Consider the following 17,786-nt stretch of genomic DNA (forward strand, 5'->3'; position numbering starts at 1 on the left):
ATCTCATAAATCAATACACAATATGGTTGTGTCAACTCTTTCTCATGAGACATAACTTGTTGTTTGATGATCCTTGGGCTGAGTCGTACCTCTAAGCCAAGAATTATAGAGCATTTCATAAATAAAAAACACAATGTATTAGTGTTGACTCTTGGTCAATGTTCGTAACTTGTTTGAAAATTCTTGGGAGGCAAGAGTTGTAAAATACCCTATAATTGAAGACATAACTTGTTTGAAAATTCCATACGTTGTTTGTGCTCTCATGCTACTCAGGCCTGTGGTTACTGATATGGATTGCACTCTCTATTTTTGTTTGTCCGTGCCATAGGGTCACCCTGGTGTCTTAACGTGGATTGCTTTAGCGTTTTGTATCCTGCTTGTGGCTGTCAGGGCATATTTGAAGAGTAGAGCGGTTGTTGCTGCTGAGGTGGCTGCGGCAGAGGAACAGGAGCTGCCTGATGTTGCTAGGCACCCGCCGGAGCCCTGAGAGTTCTTTTTTGAAAATCCAGCAACAACAGGATAGTGATGATGATGAGTATTTTTGTATCTGTTGTATGCATGTTTATTTTAGTCTATGGTATCTACGTACCCTCATTGTTAGGTTCAAAGAATTTAAGGGGTTGGTTATGTTTATCAATTATCATGTCGTGACTCCCTTTTTTTCTAGCTATTTCTCGCACATGAGGGTTATATGTTATTGTGATCTTCATGAACAAGCTTCACAGTTCATATTGTTTCAAATACTTTATATGGTTCTTTAAATTTGTAGTGATAGTTTTAACTTTCTTTTGTTATTGTTAATGGTGCTCTGGAATGTGTCAAATTCGATGTTGTGGTTCAGCAGTCCATGGTCTATTGGAAACGGTTTGTGGGCGTTTTGGGAGAAGGGCTAGAAATGGTTTAAGGGGTAAAATTTGATGTTGTGGTTCAGCTGCTAGCTAGAAATGGAAGTGTTTTAACAGTATTTGTTTGGTGTCCTAAGGAAGAAGGGCAATTTTACCCCAGTAGAGTTTCAAAATGGTAGTTAGGTGAATGTCTTGAGCTTATTCTCATAGTTCAGGATACATTCGAACCGTATAAAGATTCATTCTTTGGGACCTCTACAACAATTTCTGCCCATAAAAGAATCAGTTTTGCCTCTACAATTTTTGACTCATTCTTTGGTGCCATGGTTAAAAATCAAACCTTTTGTTGTCATCAGCTCAGAAAGTTCAGAATAGCTTTTTTTTTTTGTTTGTTTAAACCACCCGGTATTCGATACCCGCTTTTTAGGAGTCCAACTATATCCGAATTCGCCCCGCGTAGGCCCCATTTGGGGGGAGAGCTTCCAATAGAGTATTTGTCCATATCCAAAATCGAATCCTCGACCTCTGCGTAGGTTGGAGCAGCCCCTTTCCGCTGCGCCACCAGTTGTATTGTCTTGCAAAGCTTAGTTGGAAGTTGTACAAGACTCAACCAGGTACATACGTTGCTAATTTTATTGTTTTAAAAAAAATTATGAGTTTTTTGTAATGAATTGAATGTTTTTTTTTTTTTTTTTTTTTGTCAATATGAAAGTTTGTATCTTGCTTAAAAAAATTGTGCGCGCGCATATGAATGAGAAGATTTTGCTTAATTTGTGAGTTAAGAAAAGAAATACTTAGTTGGGTAGTCCGTCTCCATATGTATTTTAACACATCAACAGTTAAATAAATTCAAGGAAAAGTGATAGTGACTACTGCTATTTTAATTACACCACAACATTAATTTTGATCAATATTTTAATATAAAAAAAAAATGAACTAATTTATTTTTTAAGTTATTGAATTAAACTGTGTCTTGAGACAAAAGAAAACTCTGTATATATTTTGGGTCTCAGAGGCACAAAACATTGAGCTCAAGTAGTAGAGAAGAAGAAGAAGAAAGGGTGACAAGGCAAATATGAGTAGCATAGGTACAGGATATGACTTGTCGGTGACGACATTTTCACCGGACGGCAGAGTATTTCAGATCGAATACGCCGCCAAAGCTGTTGATAACAGCGGTACTGTTGTTGGAATCAAATGCAAAGATGGAATCGTTTTGGTTTGCTTCTTAATACCTTTCTATTTATTCCAATTTATCTCTTTGCCTTTTTTTGTTTTTTTAGTTAGGGTTTTTATTGATGTGATTTTGTGAATTGGATTGTAGGGAGTGGAGAAGTTGATTGCGTCTAAGATGATGTTGCCTGGATCCAACCGTCGAATTCACTCCGTTCATCGCCATTCCGGCATGGTATGATTCTGTTTAGTTTTTACTGGATTTTTTGTTTTTGATGTAAGTAATAGCAGATTTCAAGTGGATGCATAAATTACTGAAGTTATGTCAGCAAAAATACTGTTATACTATACTTGTTGCTGGTGGGAGGTGGCGGGTATCCAGTCGAATTAGTCGAGGTGCCTGAAAGCTGTTCAGGACACCACGGTTATCGAAAAGGAAACTGTTATCATACTACCACTTATGTTATGATGGCTGTCAATCTGCGGCAGCTCTTCTCTTTTATCTGAGCTTTGGATTTGTTCATAGTGGCAATTGGATACATAGTATAGAGGACTCCAACTTGTTTGGATTGAGGCAAAGTTGATTGACTCCTGATTTTAGTGCCAATTGGTTTGGAGCTATTATTGTTTGGTGTGTTGAACAAAAGTCCTAGATTGGTAGCTAAAAGGATGGGTAAGCTACAGCCTACATATAAGGTGTAGGATCTCTTAATAGTGTGAGGCCTTTTGGGGAAAACCGTGCAGGCTTGGCTCACAGCGGACAATATCACACACTGTAAGAGTATATTTGATCTGGTTGAGCCCAGCAATTATTTTACGTTGATAATAGTTCTGATTTAATTACCTCAAAGATCTAACTAAAAATGAGGACTTTATATGTGTATCTTCTTAGGAATCAAGGTTGAAGAAAGCTTTCTCGATTATCAACTTTTGTACTCTCTCTTCTCAGTGGTATAGGTTCATATAAGTAAATTCCTAGCTCAGCATAAGAAAGTTCTCAGCTCTAAAGTAGCTGAGGTTATAAAACTAGATTTCAATGACGTGCATATCGAAGTGCTTGCATTGAAGTTTCAGCATAAGAAAGTCCTGAGCTTCAAAGTAACTGAGGTCACATAAGCAGTATGAAATCGCAAATAAAGTCACGATAAACTATGATGAATTAGAGAACTTTGGGGTTAGGGGGAGTTAAAGAGGTAAATAAATGGAAAAACTTTCAAAGGGGTCATTTCTCTCTCTCTCTCTCTCTCTTTCCCGGAGGGCTACCTCTATTTGAAAGCACAACATGAAGTAAAATTGTTCAGCTTTTACAGAAAGTCAACCCCTTCACCCGTAGTCTAGAAGTGGCATTACCGAAAGACATTATTAGAATTGTGATTCTTTGTTAAGTTTGTCATTGCTAAGGCCGTCAGTGGTAGCTGTTGCATGTTTTTTGTTGGAGTAGTAGACTTAAGTGATCTTTTTCTTTTTGTGATAAGGTAGAAATTTTAAGGAAACACCGTATTTGGAAATGAACCCACGGCCACATGGTTAAAAGCCATGCGCCTACCAGCTGAGCTAAAATAGCTCTGTGAACTTTGCATAAGAGCTGGCTCTTCTAACCTTGAGGTTATAGAAGTTCAGTATTTTTTCCTAGAAGTTCTTGATCATCTCTCATATACATGAATAGCAGAGATGTGGCATTATTGAACATGATTATAGGCAGTAGAATTCTGTGGCTCCTCTAAGTACTGATCCCACTGTCTTCTGTAAGGTCTATGATTGTGTTTGATTGAGGTGATTTGGATTAGCATCTAGATACGTTGAGTTTGGTGATAGGGGCTGAAATGACACCTTTAGGGCCTCTCTTCATCCATCTTCTTTATGGTGAGTTTTTTAGTTCCTAAATTTTGGATTAAGGTACATAAATCATAGCCGATGTTAAGGTTCATAACCAGTTGTGGCAAAAGATAACTAGGTGATCTCTATTTATCTCTCTAACCCTTGATAAACAAAATTAGTCTGTGTGTTGGTGGGAAGTAGCAGGCACTCAATTAGTCCAGGTAGGAGAGAGTCGGCCCAAACACCAACCTTGTAAAAAGGGGATGAGATTTGTTCACAGGTTTATTTTTCCAAAACATTTCAATGTGCTATTGCTATGATGATGAATTAGAGAACTTTGGGGCTAGGGGGAGTCAAGAAGTAAATAAAAGGAGAAACTTTCAAAGGGGTCAGTTTTTTTCCCTGGAGGTCTACCTCTATTTGAAAGCACATCATGAAGTAAAATTGTTCAACTTTTACAGAAAATCAACCCCTTCAACTGTAGTCTAGAAGTGGCATTACCGAAAGACATTATTAGAATTGTGATTCTTTGTTAAGTTTGTCATTGCTAAGGCTGTCAGTGGTAGCTGTTGGTTAAAAGCCATGCGCCCTACCAGCTGAGCTAAGATAGCTCTTTGATCTTTGCATAAGAGCTGGCTCTTCTAACCTTGAGGTTATAGAAGTTTAGTATTTTTTCCTAGAAGTTCTTTATCATCTCTCTTATGCATGAACAGCAGAGATGTGGCATTATTGAACATGATTATAGTAATTTCTAAGTACTGATCCCATGTGTTCTGTATAGTCTATCATTGTGTTTGTTTAAGGTGCTTCTGATTAGCATCTAGATACTTTGAGTTTGGTGATAGGGGCTGAAATGACACCTTTAGGGCCTCTCTACATCCATCTTCCTTATGGTGCGTTTTTTAGTTCCTAAATTCTGGATTGAGGTACATAAATCATAGCCGATATTAAGGTTCATAACCAGTTGAGGCAAAAGATAACTAGGTGATCTCTATTTATCTCTCTAACCCTTGATAAACAGAATTACCTGGTCTATGTGTTGGTGGGAAGTAGCAGGAACTCAATTAGTCTAGGTAGGAGAGAGTCGGCCCAAACACCAACCTTGTAAAAAGGGGATGAGATTTGTTCACAGGCTTATTTTTCCCAAACATTTCAATGTGCTATTGCTATGTTTGATGAGTTCGATTTTTTAATGAATAGCAATATGGATAAAATGAAATTCTTGGGTTAATGCTGGGGCTTTTAGCAGAAGAGGCTCCCTTTCTCTTCCTCAAAAAACATGTATTCTATGTGGCACATTTCCTCTGTGACTGTGACAAGAATGTTGTGGGACGATGGTGATAGAGAATAGCATAGCCGTCATAGAATTTTCATTATAATTAAATTAGTTGAATGAATCTACGGTTTCTTTTTGTGATGATTGTTTTGGGGTTTTCTAGTGTTGATTCCTGAAATTTCCATTTCTTTAATAATCCGAAATTAACATTGTGATACTAATCAGTGGAAAATAGAAAATGTTCTTATATTCTACCAGATTGATCCTTAGCACGTAAGTACAAATTTAGGTATGATATTGATCTGGGATAAGCCATTGGAGTTTCTGCAATTTAAAACTTATTTTTCTGTTTCAATTGCAGTTAGGACATGCCATTTATCTCTAACATAAAATCCCTATTTACTGACCAGATACAAAGCATCTGATAGCTAAGTGTCCATCTATGTATTGGTTTATTTTGTTGAAGTTGGAATACCTTTATATGTAATCTCTCTCTAAATCATTTATCCAGTTTGTATCTTTTATCTTCCAGTCAGCTTATTCTAAGCTGCATAGTTTTGCTTACATTTTTTTTGGTCAATGAGATACTATAAATGCAACCAATTGATCATTCTTGGGCTCTTCTCAGAGAATTGGTTGGACATCCTGAGTTAGTAACATATCCTGTGAAGAATACCATGAACTTCTAGTTGATTTCTATGTTTTTGGTATCTTGCAATTTTTCATTTAGTTGAAAATCTTTTCTTTGGATACTTGAGGTATTCCTTCATTGCCACTTTAATGCTGATTCACTTTCTCTATACTGCTTTATTCTTTATTTACAGGCTGTTGCAGGTTTGGCTGCAGATGGTAGGCAAATTGTTGCCCGAGCCAAGTCTGAAGCAACCAGCTTTGAAAGGTTTGCTTATAGCCATCATGTCTGAGAACGATATAAGTACTTATATCTCTGTGCTTGAATTTTGTTGTGCCTTCTGGTTATCCTGCATTATAGCATTCATGGGAGTACTTGAATATATATTGTAGCAGTAATTTTTCCTCTTTTGGAAATATTCCTTGTACTTATGAGGTAAGTGGTTCTTAAGATGGCATTCAGTATTCATCTCCAAGGTGATGGTTGAGTGGTTGTCACTTACATGAATGGTCACCCTAATTTTCTGTTTCTTGTTGATGGTTTTGCAATTTGCAGTGTATATGGTGAGCCAATTCCAGTGAAAGAACTTGCAGAACGTGTTGCTAGTTATGTGCATTTATGCACACTGTACTGGTGGCTCAGGTTTGTTGTTTATGTAAAGCCGTTTGTATATTGAGCTAAGTTGCGCCGGACTCTTCACTTTCAATGCCGCACCCCTGTCAGATTCTCCAAAAATACACTACTTTTGGTAAATCCTGCATGCACCCGTTGACATTTTTGCTGAGTCCGAGCAACAGATATTGAGAATTTTTCCCGTTTAATTGCTTTCTGTGTGTGTGAAACTTATCAAAGAGAATATTATGTGAAACTTTTGGTGAACTTACTACAGGCCTTTCGGATGTGGGGTGATTCTTGGAGGATATGATAGAGACGGACCTCAACTATACCTGGTTGAGCCTTCTGGTGTCTCCTATGTGAGTTGAATCTTTTTTGCAAGAGAAATTTTCTCCTCTGGAATCTGCTCTTAAATTCCCATAGTAGTTTATGATTTATTTTCTACTTATCAAACACAAAAAAACACCAAGTAACTAATTTATGATTTATTTCTTGTCTGTGATCTTGTCCTATTACATTTGATTTTTTTTTAATGTGAATATTTTTTGCATTTGTTGTAGAGGTACTTCGGCGCTGCTATTGGGAAGGGCAGGCAAGCTGCTAAAACGTAAATCCTAAACTCCAGATTGAAGTCCTCATATGTTTCTTGTGATGATAGATGAAATCTGTATTGACTTTCAATTAACTCAAAATTTTAAAGCATATTTATATAGTAGGTAACATTGGATGATATTCCTACAGTTCAACACGAAATACTATAGTACATAGATATGTTTCCTACAATGCTTTCTTTAGGAAGTTGTTCCCTTTGCCCTTTATTCAATTTACCAGCTAGTTAAAGCAAGGAACACAAATTGTGCATAGTTTGGGTGTTGGATCTTCATTCTCCATTTCAGTTTTGCCAGTAGGTCCATGGTTTTCAAAAACTTGGAAATCCAGATATTATTGTCAATGACAAATCATACCCTAGCTATTTAAGTATATCAGTACAGAAAATTTTGGGTTAAAAGAATTTGTGAGCATTTGTACAAAGTGCAAGTTTCACCACAAGTTGGTTATGTAGATCTTGATTGCTATGATTTGACTTTTACAAACAAATTGGGTGGATTGAATTTGTCAACTACTACAGCAAGGACGAGTCGACTGTCTAATTATTCTTCTCCGTGGCATGAAAGTTCTAGATAGTGATTTGCCTCCAACATCTTTTGATTGGTGTTATAAGCTTTAACCCAGTTGCTTTGAAACAACACATAGTTTCCCCTCTTTCTTTTTTTCTTCTTTTCGGAACATAGTTAGAAGTATTTTTCTACATAAAAGACATGCATGTAAGCCATCCCAAGGGATGAACTAGTGGTTTAGGCATGAGAGTAATAACCTGGAAAACCGAGTCAAGAAGGAAAAATGGCGATAAGGCCATTTAATCAAGGGTTTCCCTTATAACATGCCGATAAGTCCCAGTCTAGCATTTTAATTTGTTATCCTTTTGGCTTGCTTTACACCAAAGTTTCCTAGTGCTGATATGACAAAATACTAATGTGATATATGCAGAGAAATTGAGAAGTTGAAGTTATCTGAAATGACCTGTAGACAAGGGGTTATTGAAGTAGCCAAAATGTAAGTAGTTTTTCCAATTGAAACTTTATCATTCACGATGTTATTGTATTTATCAACATGATCTGATTGTCAATAGGTGATTATGTCTTTTGGCATTAATAACTACCTGCAAATCAAGTAGCTTTTGATTGTACATTTTTCCTGCCGATTTCGGCCACTTAATTTGGTACAAAAACGTGTTATTATAATCTATGAATTCGCTATATGCAGGGTAATCGTAATTCTGTAAATAGTATTTGTATCCCTTCTGGTTGTCCGGAAGACTGGTTTTGTTTCTGGTAATCTGTATTTCCTTATATTCCAAAGAATTAAGGCATCAATGAATCTCAATTGGCACGTTGGCTGTACATTAAATTTTGTTTAAAGAACTGTAGTCCATATGAAAGTCATTCTCGGAGATGCTCAACCATCCTGAAGTATTTTCCACCAATTCCATCGACTACTATAATTTAAATCTTCATCGCCGCCTTTGGTGGTTTACCAGCAACCAGCATATACTTTCTCCTTCAGTTTTTTGACAATATGTCTGTTTGCAAGCAGAATTTACGGAGTACATGATGAGGCAAAGGACAAGGACTTTGAACTTGAAATGAGTTGGGTATGTGATGAGTCTAACCGCCAACATCAGAAGGTAACTCAGGATTCTTCTAGAGTAAAACTTTCCGTCTAGGATATTATAGAAAGTCACCCGTTTTCTTTTCTTCTTTCATTCTTTTTCAAGGGCAGTTTGATTACGCGTGTTACTAATATATATCAAATGTAATTTCAAAATACTTGTTTGTAGGTTCCTGATAATCTTTTAGAGGAAGCAAAGACTGCAGCTAAAGCTGCACTTGAAGAGATGGATGCAGATTAAGGGTGCAGATAAGACTAGTTCCTTCTTTCTTCATGCATCTACTTATTCGATGATCTATCTCTGCCATGCTAGCCGAATTTTGGCACCACTGTGATGATCTGCTACTGCTGATAGCTATTTATAGTTTCTTGTAATTCTGAACTCCAAGTTTGAAAATCCAGAGCATTAGTTTGTGTTTTATAAGACACTATGAAATCTGATTTTTGTTGGTCTATAAAGCATGTTAAACGGTCTTTCCCGATTCTCATATTGCAAGAGAGTGCTATGTCATTTCACTTTCATACCTACCGGCCTACTAACATACATTAAAGTTTCAAGATCCCAAGACGCAAAATCACGATTATCAAAGTGTTTGGTGTGCAATAGCATATGAATTTTTTAAAAAATTGTCACTTTTTATTTTGTTCATGTCTTAAAAAAAGCTACCACAATTCATTTAATAGCTCGTCATGAGTGCACCCAAGAAGTATCGCCCAAAACACATTCAAACTCCCCCATCCTCATTAATCCATAGGCTCTAATGCACATGAAAAATTGCAAAATATCCCCAATTCTTGCTATTTTGCTCGTATGCCTAAAAAAAAGATTTGTCTGCCTCTCTAAAGCACCACAAGTTGTGTCGTGAACTGCATCTGGTAAACTTGGAACGATACAGAAAAAGATTAGCATGGCTCATGCACAAGAATGATCCAAACGGTATGTAAATTGTTTCTATTTTTGCATATATGTATATCAGGGGAAATATAGAGTATATTATCACTTGCAGGAAATGAGGGCCATGATTGTTCAAAATGGAATGTGAGAGCCTGTGATTTTCCTGGTTTGAGCAACTGCATTTGACTTCAAAATTCATCAAGTAACAAAATTAGCAATCTGGGAAACTGGAAAATGCAACAATAAAGAAAAAAATAACATAAATAGTTAAAAGAGTGTGAATTCTTGGTCGAACATGACGCTTGCTTGATATATACCTTTCGTTAAGTAATAAAATTACGCCCTTGCTATCAACTATGGCTTGACGACAAGCATTTGATCCTAACATATTGTTCATCGTCAAGTGATGGATTCTCAAAAGCAACAATATATATTCCTCAACTCAAAATGAAGAGAAAAGACCAAAAAGGTGGTCTCTTAAAACAAGGGTATGGTTAAGACTTCTCATCTAAAAATAGAATTCAGTATCTTATCAAAACATTTTATTTATAGAACAAAAGAGATGGTGCAACCCTTACAAATAGGACTTGTCTTGTACCATAACTAACACAACATAGCTCAAATGGCATACAAGTTAACAGCCCTTTTCCTACTTGCACCTTTCATCATTTCTGCAGCTACTCCATTAGCTCATCAAGGGACAAAATGTCATTGGGCTTCGGGTACGCGGTCTTTTAGTTTGTTCAGCAACTGGTAATCCACCAGGCACAGGACTTGCTGGAGTAAATGTTAGAATTTCATGCAATGGTGGTTCAACAAGCCTTGTCCAAGTTTTAACTGACGCAAATGGTTTCTTTCAAACTGTGCTCACTGCTTTGGATGGAATTTTGTTTGATCAAAATTCAACACCATGTCAAGTGATAGTTGACACTCCAATTGCTAATTGTGGAGTTGAATTCCCTAAAGGAACACTAAGGGCACCAATTAGTCTTGTTGGTAACCTTATTCAAACTTTGCTTGGGCTTATTGCTGACACTACTTGTGGACCATTTCACTACATTCCAATCTAATCTTGGCTCCTTTAGTTCCTCTCCTTATGATCAAGAAGAAAATTGACAGATATGTAATGGCGTAGGTTTTCTTGTAGTACTTTTTATGTATCGAATAATGGTCTGTACGTCTAGCGTCTTTTGTTGAGGTGCATCCTGAGGGTTATGAAATTACATATCTACAGGTAAACCTCCAGTACAATGAAATTACACAATAAACAAAATAATTCAACTACAACATGAATATTCATAAAGCACAGAAACTGATATTCCATGTACAGATGTAGGAATAATATACTGAACAGTGTCCTACTCCTAAAAGTCTGTAAAGTAAACAATCACACATACCTCACTCAGGACAATCTCAACAGTTCCTGTCTTTACAACAAATACTCACATTTGACAGACCTCTGAAACAACTGTTCACAAATGCAAAAGCTGGATAGCGAATGAGCAGCACTTTCTCCGGGGACCACTACCCGTTAAACTTCAAGTTTCACATATATGGCAGAAGCACAGGTTGATTTACTGTTCAAGTTGGTAAATATGGCTACGCAAATTCCATGCACGGCATTGAGGACCTAGTAATAGATTGTTCTAATTGAAGGGCTCCTCCATCTTCCTATACTCCTGGAGATCCTGAAATACTGTCAAGAGCGACAAAATATTCCTGCTGTGCAAGGCTTCCATAGCTGAAAACAAAATATCTAACTCGAGGTATCAATCTGCTTTCCATGATCTTCCTCGGGAATATGTCTCTTTAACCTTGTGAGCCAGATATCAAAATTCATAGGATATGGTGTTCCACAGAGGCTGTCAACATAATCTGCAAATGCTTTCAAGACGGCAGAAATATCTCCTAGCTTTTGTTGGATCAACCTTTTTGACCAAGCGGTTTCCCTCCACTGCAGTGCCCCTTCAACTGAATCCAAATTGGGCATGTGACTGCCAGAAGAGAAGTAAAGCATGTAGACCAGACTCTCCGCATCAGACGCTGAGCACAGTTTCCCTTCTTGAAGCGCATTCGTAGAGGAGAAATGTAAATTCATTGCAGGACGATCCCTCTCTTCTAAAATAGCATGTCCCCAACCAATGAGAACGAAATAAGTCTGTCTCACACCAGCATTAACAAAAATAACATTCTCAGATCTGATATCGCCGTGCCGAATGCCAGCTGAGGCAGCTGCCGAAAGGGCAGATAAGCAGTCATGGCAACACCTAATAGCCTCATCAGTACCAAATTGGCCAAGTCTCACCATATCAGCTACTGTTCTGCCCACGGGACTAGTCACTAGAACTGGGGTTCCACACCCTTGACGATCACAGTTACCACCCGAGCTTGGTCTCCTGCATTGGCCAGGGTGAATTATCCGTCCAGATGCATTCAATTGAGGTAGATACTTGCTAGACAATTCCTTTTGCTTCATAACACCCAATACCTTTGACTGCCTCTGAACTTGATACCACAGCTTCATATCTTCCCATGCTGGTTCCAGCTGAGAAGGATGTGAACCAACATACAAAAACGAAGTCGTATCAGGATCTTCAACAGAAGATGCAATATAATACGGAATCTCTCCATCTGTTAGTACTTCATTTATCTGATATTCCTTCTTCCAGTTTGAATCTTCTATCAGCACAATTGAACCGATTTCCAGCTTCATGGACTTGTCAGGTTCTAACCTGAAGGATTCTTCATGTACTTCAACAATTTCAGGTGAAGCGCTACGCTGCTGGAAGCGAAACAAACCATTTCCATTCACCCAGCTATCCCCAAGTTGTCTTTCAATTCTTCTTGCCTGAAGACGAGCACTGTGGTCAGCAGCCAAATCTTCAATCGAATTCTTTGACATTCCAGCATATTGTGTGATCGAGTGGAAGGTCGCATAAAGTGCCTGTAAAGCCCCGATATCCCCCCAATTAGCATTTCCAAGCTTGTTCCAGATCCGATCGATGGGAGAAATAGTAATTGAAGCATTATTCTTGACCCATTCAGCAGCACAACCATATACATCATTCAAATCCATTTCCAACTTTCTTATATCTCCTTCAACTTTCAGGACCCCACCATATTGAGTGTCAACTAAAAGAACAAAAACTGAATTCAAACTGAGAGGAATATTGGATCTGCTGATGCTTCTTGCAACCAATACTCTTAGAGCCAAGAATAAAGCTTCACCTAAAATTGAGAGACAAGGTTTACGGTCATTCTCTACTGTAGCAAGGCTTCCAATATCGGACCTTAGAATAGCAAGCTCCAGAATATCATCCCACTTCCCTTGTGGATGCCTTGGGTTCTTTAGCATTACAGCTGTGGCACAAAGACCTCCTAGTCTCCCTTTAGAAATGGCTTTCTCAGCCTGATAGAATCTTAGGTTTGAACTATAGACACAAGAAACATAGAAGGGCAACGTTTCATCCTGACCCCAAAATGCCTCCCACAAACCCTTCACACTTGCATGTAAAAAATCTTCCAGAGCAAGATAAGCAGTTGCTTCCGCAGCACCAGAAGTTGAGGCATAAATAGCACTGGGCATACGAATCAGCTGCTGAAAAGGAACTCCTCCCAAAGCATAATCAAACTTTTGAAGATCTATCAACTCAAAAGGGACATCAAACGAGGGTTCTTTATGAGTTGAATTTTCTATTGTTTCTTCATACCACGTTTTAAGGTTTTCGGTGAGGCTTTCACTATCTACAAACCTATGTAGAAACTCTTTCCGATCATGAACCCTGCCACCTGAAGATATACTGGATTTTTTTGCACCAGACTCCACAGATTCACGGTCTGGAGATGCACCTGTAGTGCCAGATAAAGGAGATGATGAACTCATTAGATTTGTTCCGGGAATTGCTGCACCAAGAACATGAAATGGAAGTTCAAAGTCCACGAAAGAAAAAGCAAGCTCCTCAAGGAGGAATCAATGAATTCTTTTTGCATGTCAAAAAGAATAAATTAGGAAGGATACATAGAATAGAGAATCCATATACTTTAAGAACTTAAGGCCATGGCCATGCAGCAAATACTAGCAGCATCTAAATCAAAACATCAATGGACTAGTGGTGCCTAGGACACATTAACGCTATTAGTTCCTTCATCAACTAAGAAAGATATTTCACACTCAGCAATCCTTTTACAATTACTGGAAGAAACACACTGTGGTCAAAGCCACTTCATTATTGCTGCAGTCACCAATACCTGTATTTTATCTACTCTTCTGCCAACTCAGCCAGAATGGGCTTCCCAAAGGAGATTGGGCTAATTCTCAGCCAGCATCCAGTCCAGAACTAAGCAAAAATAGATCCCACTCAAGTGCACACTTCTGTATTTTCACACCACATTCGGGTCTAGTTTCTGCTTTGGGGATATGGGCAGTATATTGAAAAAGAAAACGATGGTATGCTTATACGGGTCTAAGGGAATTGGTAATCTAACATCCTTGTTTACAACTATATTCCTGTCCTTCATTACATGTATGGATCCCTGAACAATAATTAGAAGATTTGTAGTCCATCTTAGATGACTTGATTCATATCCATGAAAAGAAATAAGCTAATCCTTCCAAACTTCTCATGCATTATAATATTTATGCATGGCGATTTACAACAGAACTACTGCAAGTGATGAGTGATATACACCTTTGAGCCAATTTGCATTAGGTACCAAAGAAAAAATTAGCTCCATTACACAAGAACTGATCATAAGTTCAGGGAGCTAACAAAATCCAAAGAACTGATCAATATTATTTACAAAAGACAAATTTCTCCAGAAAATAGATTGACTAAACATTTAGCTTTCAGAGAGTGACTAGAAGTTGAAGCTCTATCAAAACATTTGCGATTCTTTCTGTCCAAACACCAAAAAAATACTTGCAGGGATCATTTTGTCAGATAACTCTGTACCAACTCTTTTAGTACTATAGCTAAGAAGAGTGAAAAACTGAAAAAAACAGATAGTTTCTGCAAAAAGTATCAGTCAAACCAGATACATTTTGCGGAGGTGCATCAGCCAAAAGTTTACCTTAACAACACCAACATGCAAATACTGGTGGATCAACTTTATGAGGAATATAAGTAAGAAAATAATTATACGGCATGCAAAACTACCATTAAAATGTGAATATAAAAGAAAATCACAAATAATTGTATGGCATGCAAATCTACCATTAAAATGTTAATACTTATAAAGAAAATCAATATAAAACATGCATGAAAGTTATGAAAATGTTACTATTATTCACATAAGTCATCTATGTCCTAAAATTTGGCAACCAAGAGACCATAGAACTTATGAACGTAAAGGACAACATAAAATTTGATGCTCACAATGACAACAATTCTTCTTTTCCACAAAACATATACTTCAAAAAATCAATATCCATGTCCTCAAAATTAAGAAACATAATTTATTGTACCTCCAAATTTAGTTAACCAAACTCCGGGCATGAGACGTTAGGTTTAAAGGGTAGCATTGGAGATTCATTATGCACCCTCTTACGGTCAACTAATCAAGTAATCAACCAAGTAAATAGCAATCATTAATCCATTACTATGTATATTACTCAAAATTCACTTTTAATTGAATTCAATAACACCTATTCTGACCTAAGAATCCAAGATTTCTTTTGGTAATAAAGATACTAATATTGTTACTTGCGCCGAGTCAAATTTTCAATTTATGTAACAGAGTTCGAATCGGAATAGATTTTAAGTTAAAAGAAAGACCTTTAAATCTTGTGGTCATAAACAAGCCGTAACATTTTGAAACTTGTTTTGTTAAACATGCCATAACATTTATGTGACTATACAAGCTTCTCATTAAGGATAAAAGGAATAGTTTATAATTATACATTTTAAATTTAGAAATGCGTCATTCTTTTTGGAACAGACTAATAAGGAAATAGTATCTTCCAAGAGTACATAGAAGCCATACCGTCATCTTAAGAATTCAAGATTCACTCTTAGAAAAGGGGAGAAAGCGGCATAGTGCTTATGTATGCAGAAGTGCAATTAATCTTTAGGTAAGCGGCCAAGATAAGTATATTTATTGGACAAATGAAAGAAGATGGACAAGTACAAGGTAAGCCAGCTTACGTGCATCTCACGACCTATGGGCGCTATCCTAAAAAGCGCAGCACTAATTTCATTAAGAACATATTTTTTTGTCAATCCATTTGTCCATATTATTGTTATTTGAACTATAGTCAATATGTTGAATTGCTTATTTATGAAGGATAATTCCTTCTTATTAATGCAAAGATTAAAAACTCTCATAACTCTCTCTAATAAATTTATGTGAACGTCCGTAAGTCATAAGAGTTTGTAGGATATGAGAGTTATTACTTCATAAATGTACATTCATTAAATGTAACTTTGTGAATGAAGAAACATTTAGAAGTCTTGAAAGTTAATAGCCTTTATGACTGTCATTAATTCAAGAGTAATGTTACATTACGTACATTAGCTCTTCGTGTCTTCTTTCGCTCTTTTGATGGATGAAATGTAAATGATTACCTATTCAAGGAACATCATTTGAGAACTAAAGTAGAAGAAAAAATAGGAAATAAAATACTCTCCCCCTTCATCAATTCTCTACCGTAATCTTGGCCTCCTATTCTTTGACAATTTTGGGCAATTGGTTTGGGCAACCTCCAAACTTCCAGCGACGAGTGCACATGTTTGGAAGTAGTTGTGGAACCTTGGGGAGCAACCGGCTAGAAGGATTTGCACCGGAGTCGGGCCAAAATCGCTTTCAAGGCAGTGGCTTGCCACGACACAGTGTTTGTGACAACTCTTTTACTATCATTAATTTCATGTCCATATCAATATTGTAGTATTTTTTCCAACAGTTTATTCCCTTCTTTTTTCAGCCTGTGTTTTGTTTTGTAACGCCCCAACAGATTCAGCCTTTTCTCCCGCTCTTCACCTTTGATAACACGGATCCAGTAAGAGCCTTTTCTCTTCTTCTCACTCATGTTTACAGTTACTACTGCTTTCTGATGTGATTCGGCAAAGGAAGCTTCAAGCTTCAAATCATCCAACATTAAACATCTTAGTAGTCCACTTAGACTTCTTTCCGATTTAGTACTTTTATTCCTTATGTCATAAGGACATCGTTTTGATTTTTGCTGTTTTGATTGGTAGTATTTGAATGGAGAATAAAGTTTCTCCTTTTCATTACTTTCTCTTCCCAGTAAATCAAGCATTTACAAGATCAATTCTTCAATCAAATGCAAGTAAAATGGGAAACAAATATACAAAGACCACGAATCACCCCAAGACTAAAACTTCAAACACAACTGCAAGAACATTTACACTCAAATTTAGGCTCCAATTTAACTTAACAAAGCAAAAACTACCAACTTTGAGCACAAAGATTGCAACTTTCAGCTAAAGATCATCATCAGCAAACTTAGCTAAACAAAACATCACTAAAAATCAAAGAATTGAGCAACCCATTAGCCAAAACAACATTCAAGAAAACCCCAAGTGCTGCTATGAGCTAAATTGAGTAAAATCAAGTCAAAGTCAAAGAGTAGGGTTTTACAACGCAGAAAAAAAAAGAGAGAGAGAGAGAGATTTATACCTTCCATTATGGAGATAAAAATTAGGAAAATAGAAGTGAATTAGCCTTGAGATCCTCAGTTTAATGGTCGGAAAATAGTAAGTCTCCGATGAAACACACACTCTCTCTCTCTCTTCCCATCAAGTTTTCTCTCTCTAAACAGACCCACGCGCGCACAGACACACACTCTCTTTTATTGCCTCGGTGTCCACAGACCATATTATAAAATTTAATTTAAATATTTATTTTTTTAAATTATTTCAAGGTGTAATAAAATTTCTGTTTATTTATTTTATTTTTTTATTTACTAAGAGAGAATAGAATGATTATGGGTTGAATTTTTGGTATGATTTCTTTCACTTTGTGAGAGAGAGAGAGAGAGAGAGAGTTGGATTTCGAAAATTTTTGACTAATAATGACTACTTGTCTTTGGACTATGTATGTGTCGTCTACTTGAGCTTCTGCTTTTTCTCTTTATTATTATTTATTTTTATTTTTATTTTATATTATTATATAGACCTCTTGCAATTATAAAAAAAAATAATTACTTCCACTTAATTATATATCATGCCCCAATATATAATAATTTTATTATTTCATCATAATAATTTAAATATTTAATATATTCTATTAATTATATTAATTAACTATAACTACATATTGAAAGTAATTTTTTTTATTTATTTAATT

The 17,786-nt window shown here is 36.6% G+C and overlaps 2 protein-coding genes and 1 non-coding gene across 4 annotated transcripts; 2 read left to right on the forward strand and 1 right to left on the reverse strand.

Annotated features, from left to right (window-relative positions):
• Positions 1-1,585: 1,585 nt before the first annotated feature.
• LOC107844049 (proteasome subunit alpha type-3) lies at positions 1,586-9,109 on the forward strand. Its single transcript, XM_016688537.2, has 9 exons — positions 1,586-2,064; positions 2,170-2,253; positions 5,937-6,010; positions 6,299-6,385; positions 6,633-6,717; positions 6,919-6,965; positions 7,907-7,972; positions 8,513-8,603; positions 8,757-9,109. Exons 1-9 carry the CDS (start codon positions 1,921-1,923, stop codon positions 8,826-8,828), a joined length of 750 nt encoding a protein of 249 aa, XP_016544023.1. The 5' UTR covers positions 1,586-1,920; the 3' UTR covers positions 8,829-9,109.
• Positions 9,110-9,441: 332 nt separating this feature from the next.
• On the forward strand, positions 9,442-9,547 carry LOC124888204. The gene has a single exon (XR_007046335.1). It is a non-coding gene; the product is annotated as a U6 spliceosomal RNA (small nuclear RNA).
• Positions 9,548-10,758: 1,211 nt separating this feature from the next.
• On the reverse strand, positions 10,759-17,356 carry LOC107844050. 2 transcript variants are annotated; one of them, XM_047397578.1, is made up of 2 exons: positions 17,118-17,356; positions 10,759-13,385 (listed from the first exon to the last, which is right to left on the reverse strand). In XM_047397578.1, the coding sequence occupies exons 1-2, from the start codon at positions 17,122-17,124 to the stop codon at positions 11,239-11,241; spliced, it is 2,154 nt and encodes a 717-aa protein (XP_047253534.1). In that variant the 5' UTR covers positions 17,125-17,356; the 3' UTR covers positions 10,759-11,238. The 2 variants fall into 2 exon arrangements, with proteins under 2 accessions (XP_047253534.1, XP_047253535.1); XM_047397579.1 differs by having other exon boundaries at positions 10,759-13,331; positions 17,118-17,313.
• Positions 17,357-17,786: the final 430 nt, after the last annotated feature.

Source organism: Capsicum annuum, chromosome 10 (assembly GCF_002878395.1).
Source record: "Capsicum annuum cultivar UCD-10X-F1 chromosome 10, UCD10Xv1.1, whole genome shotgun sequence".
NCBI lineage: Eukaryota > Viridiplantae > Streptophyta > Magnoliopsida > Solanales > Solanaceae > Capsicum > Capsicum annuum.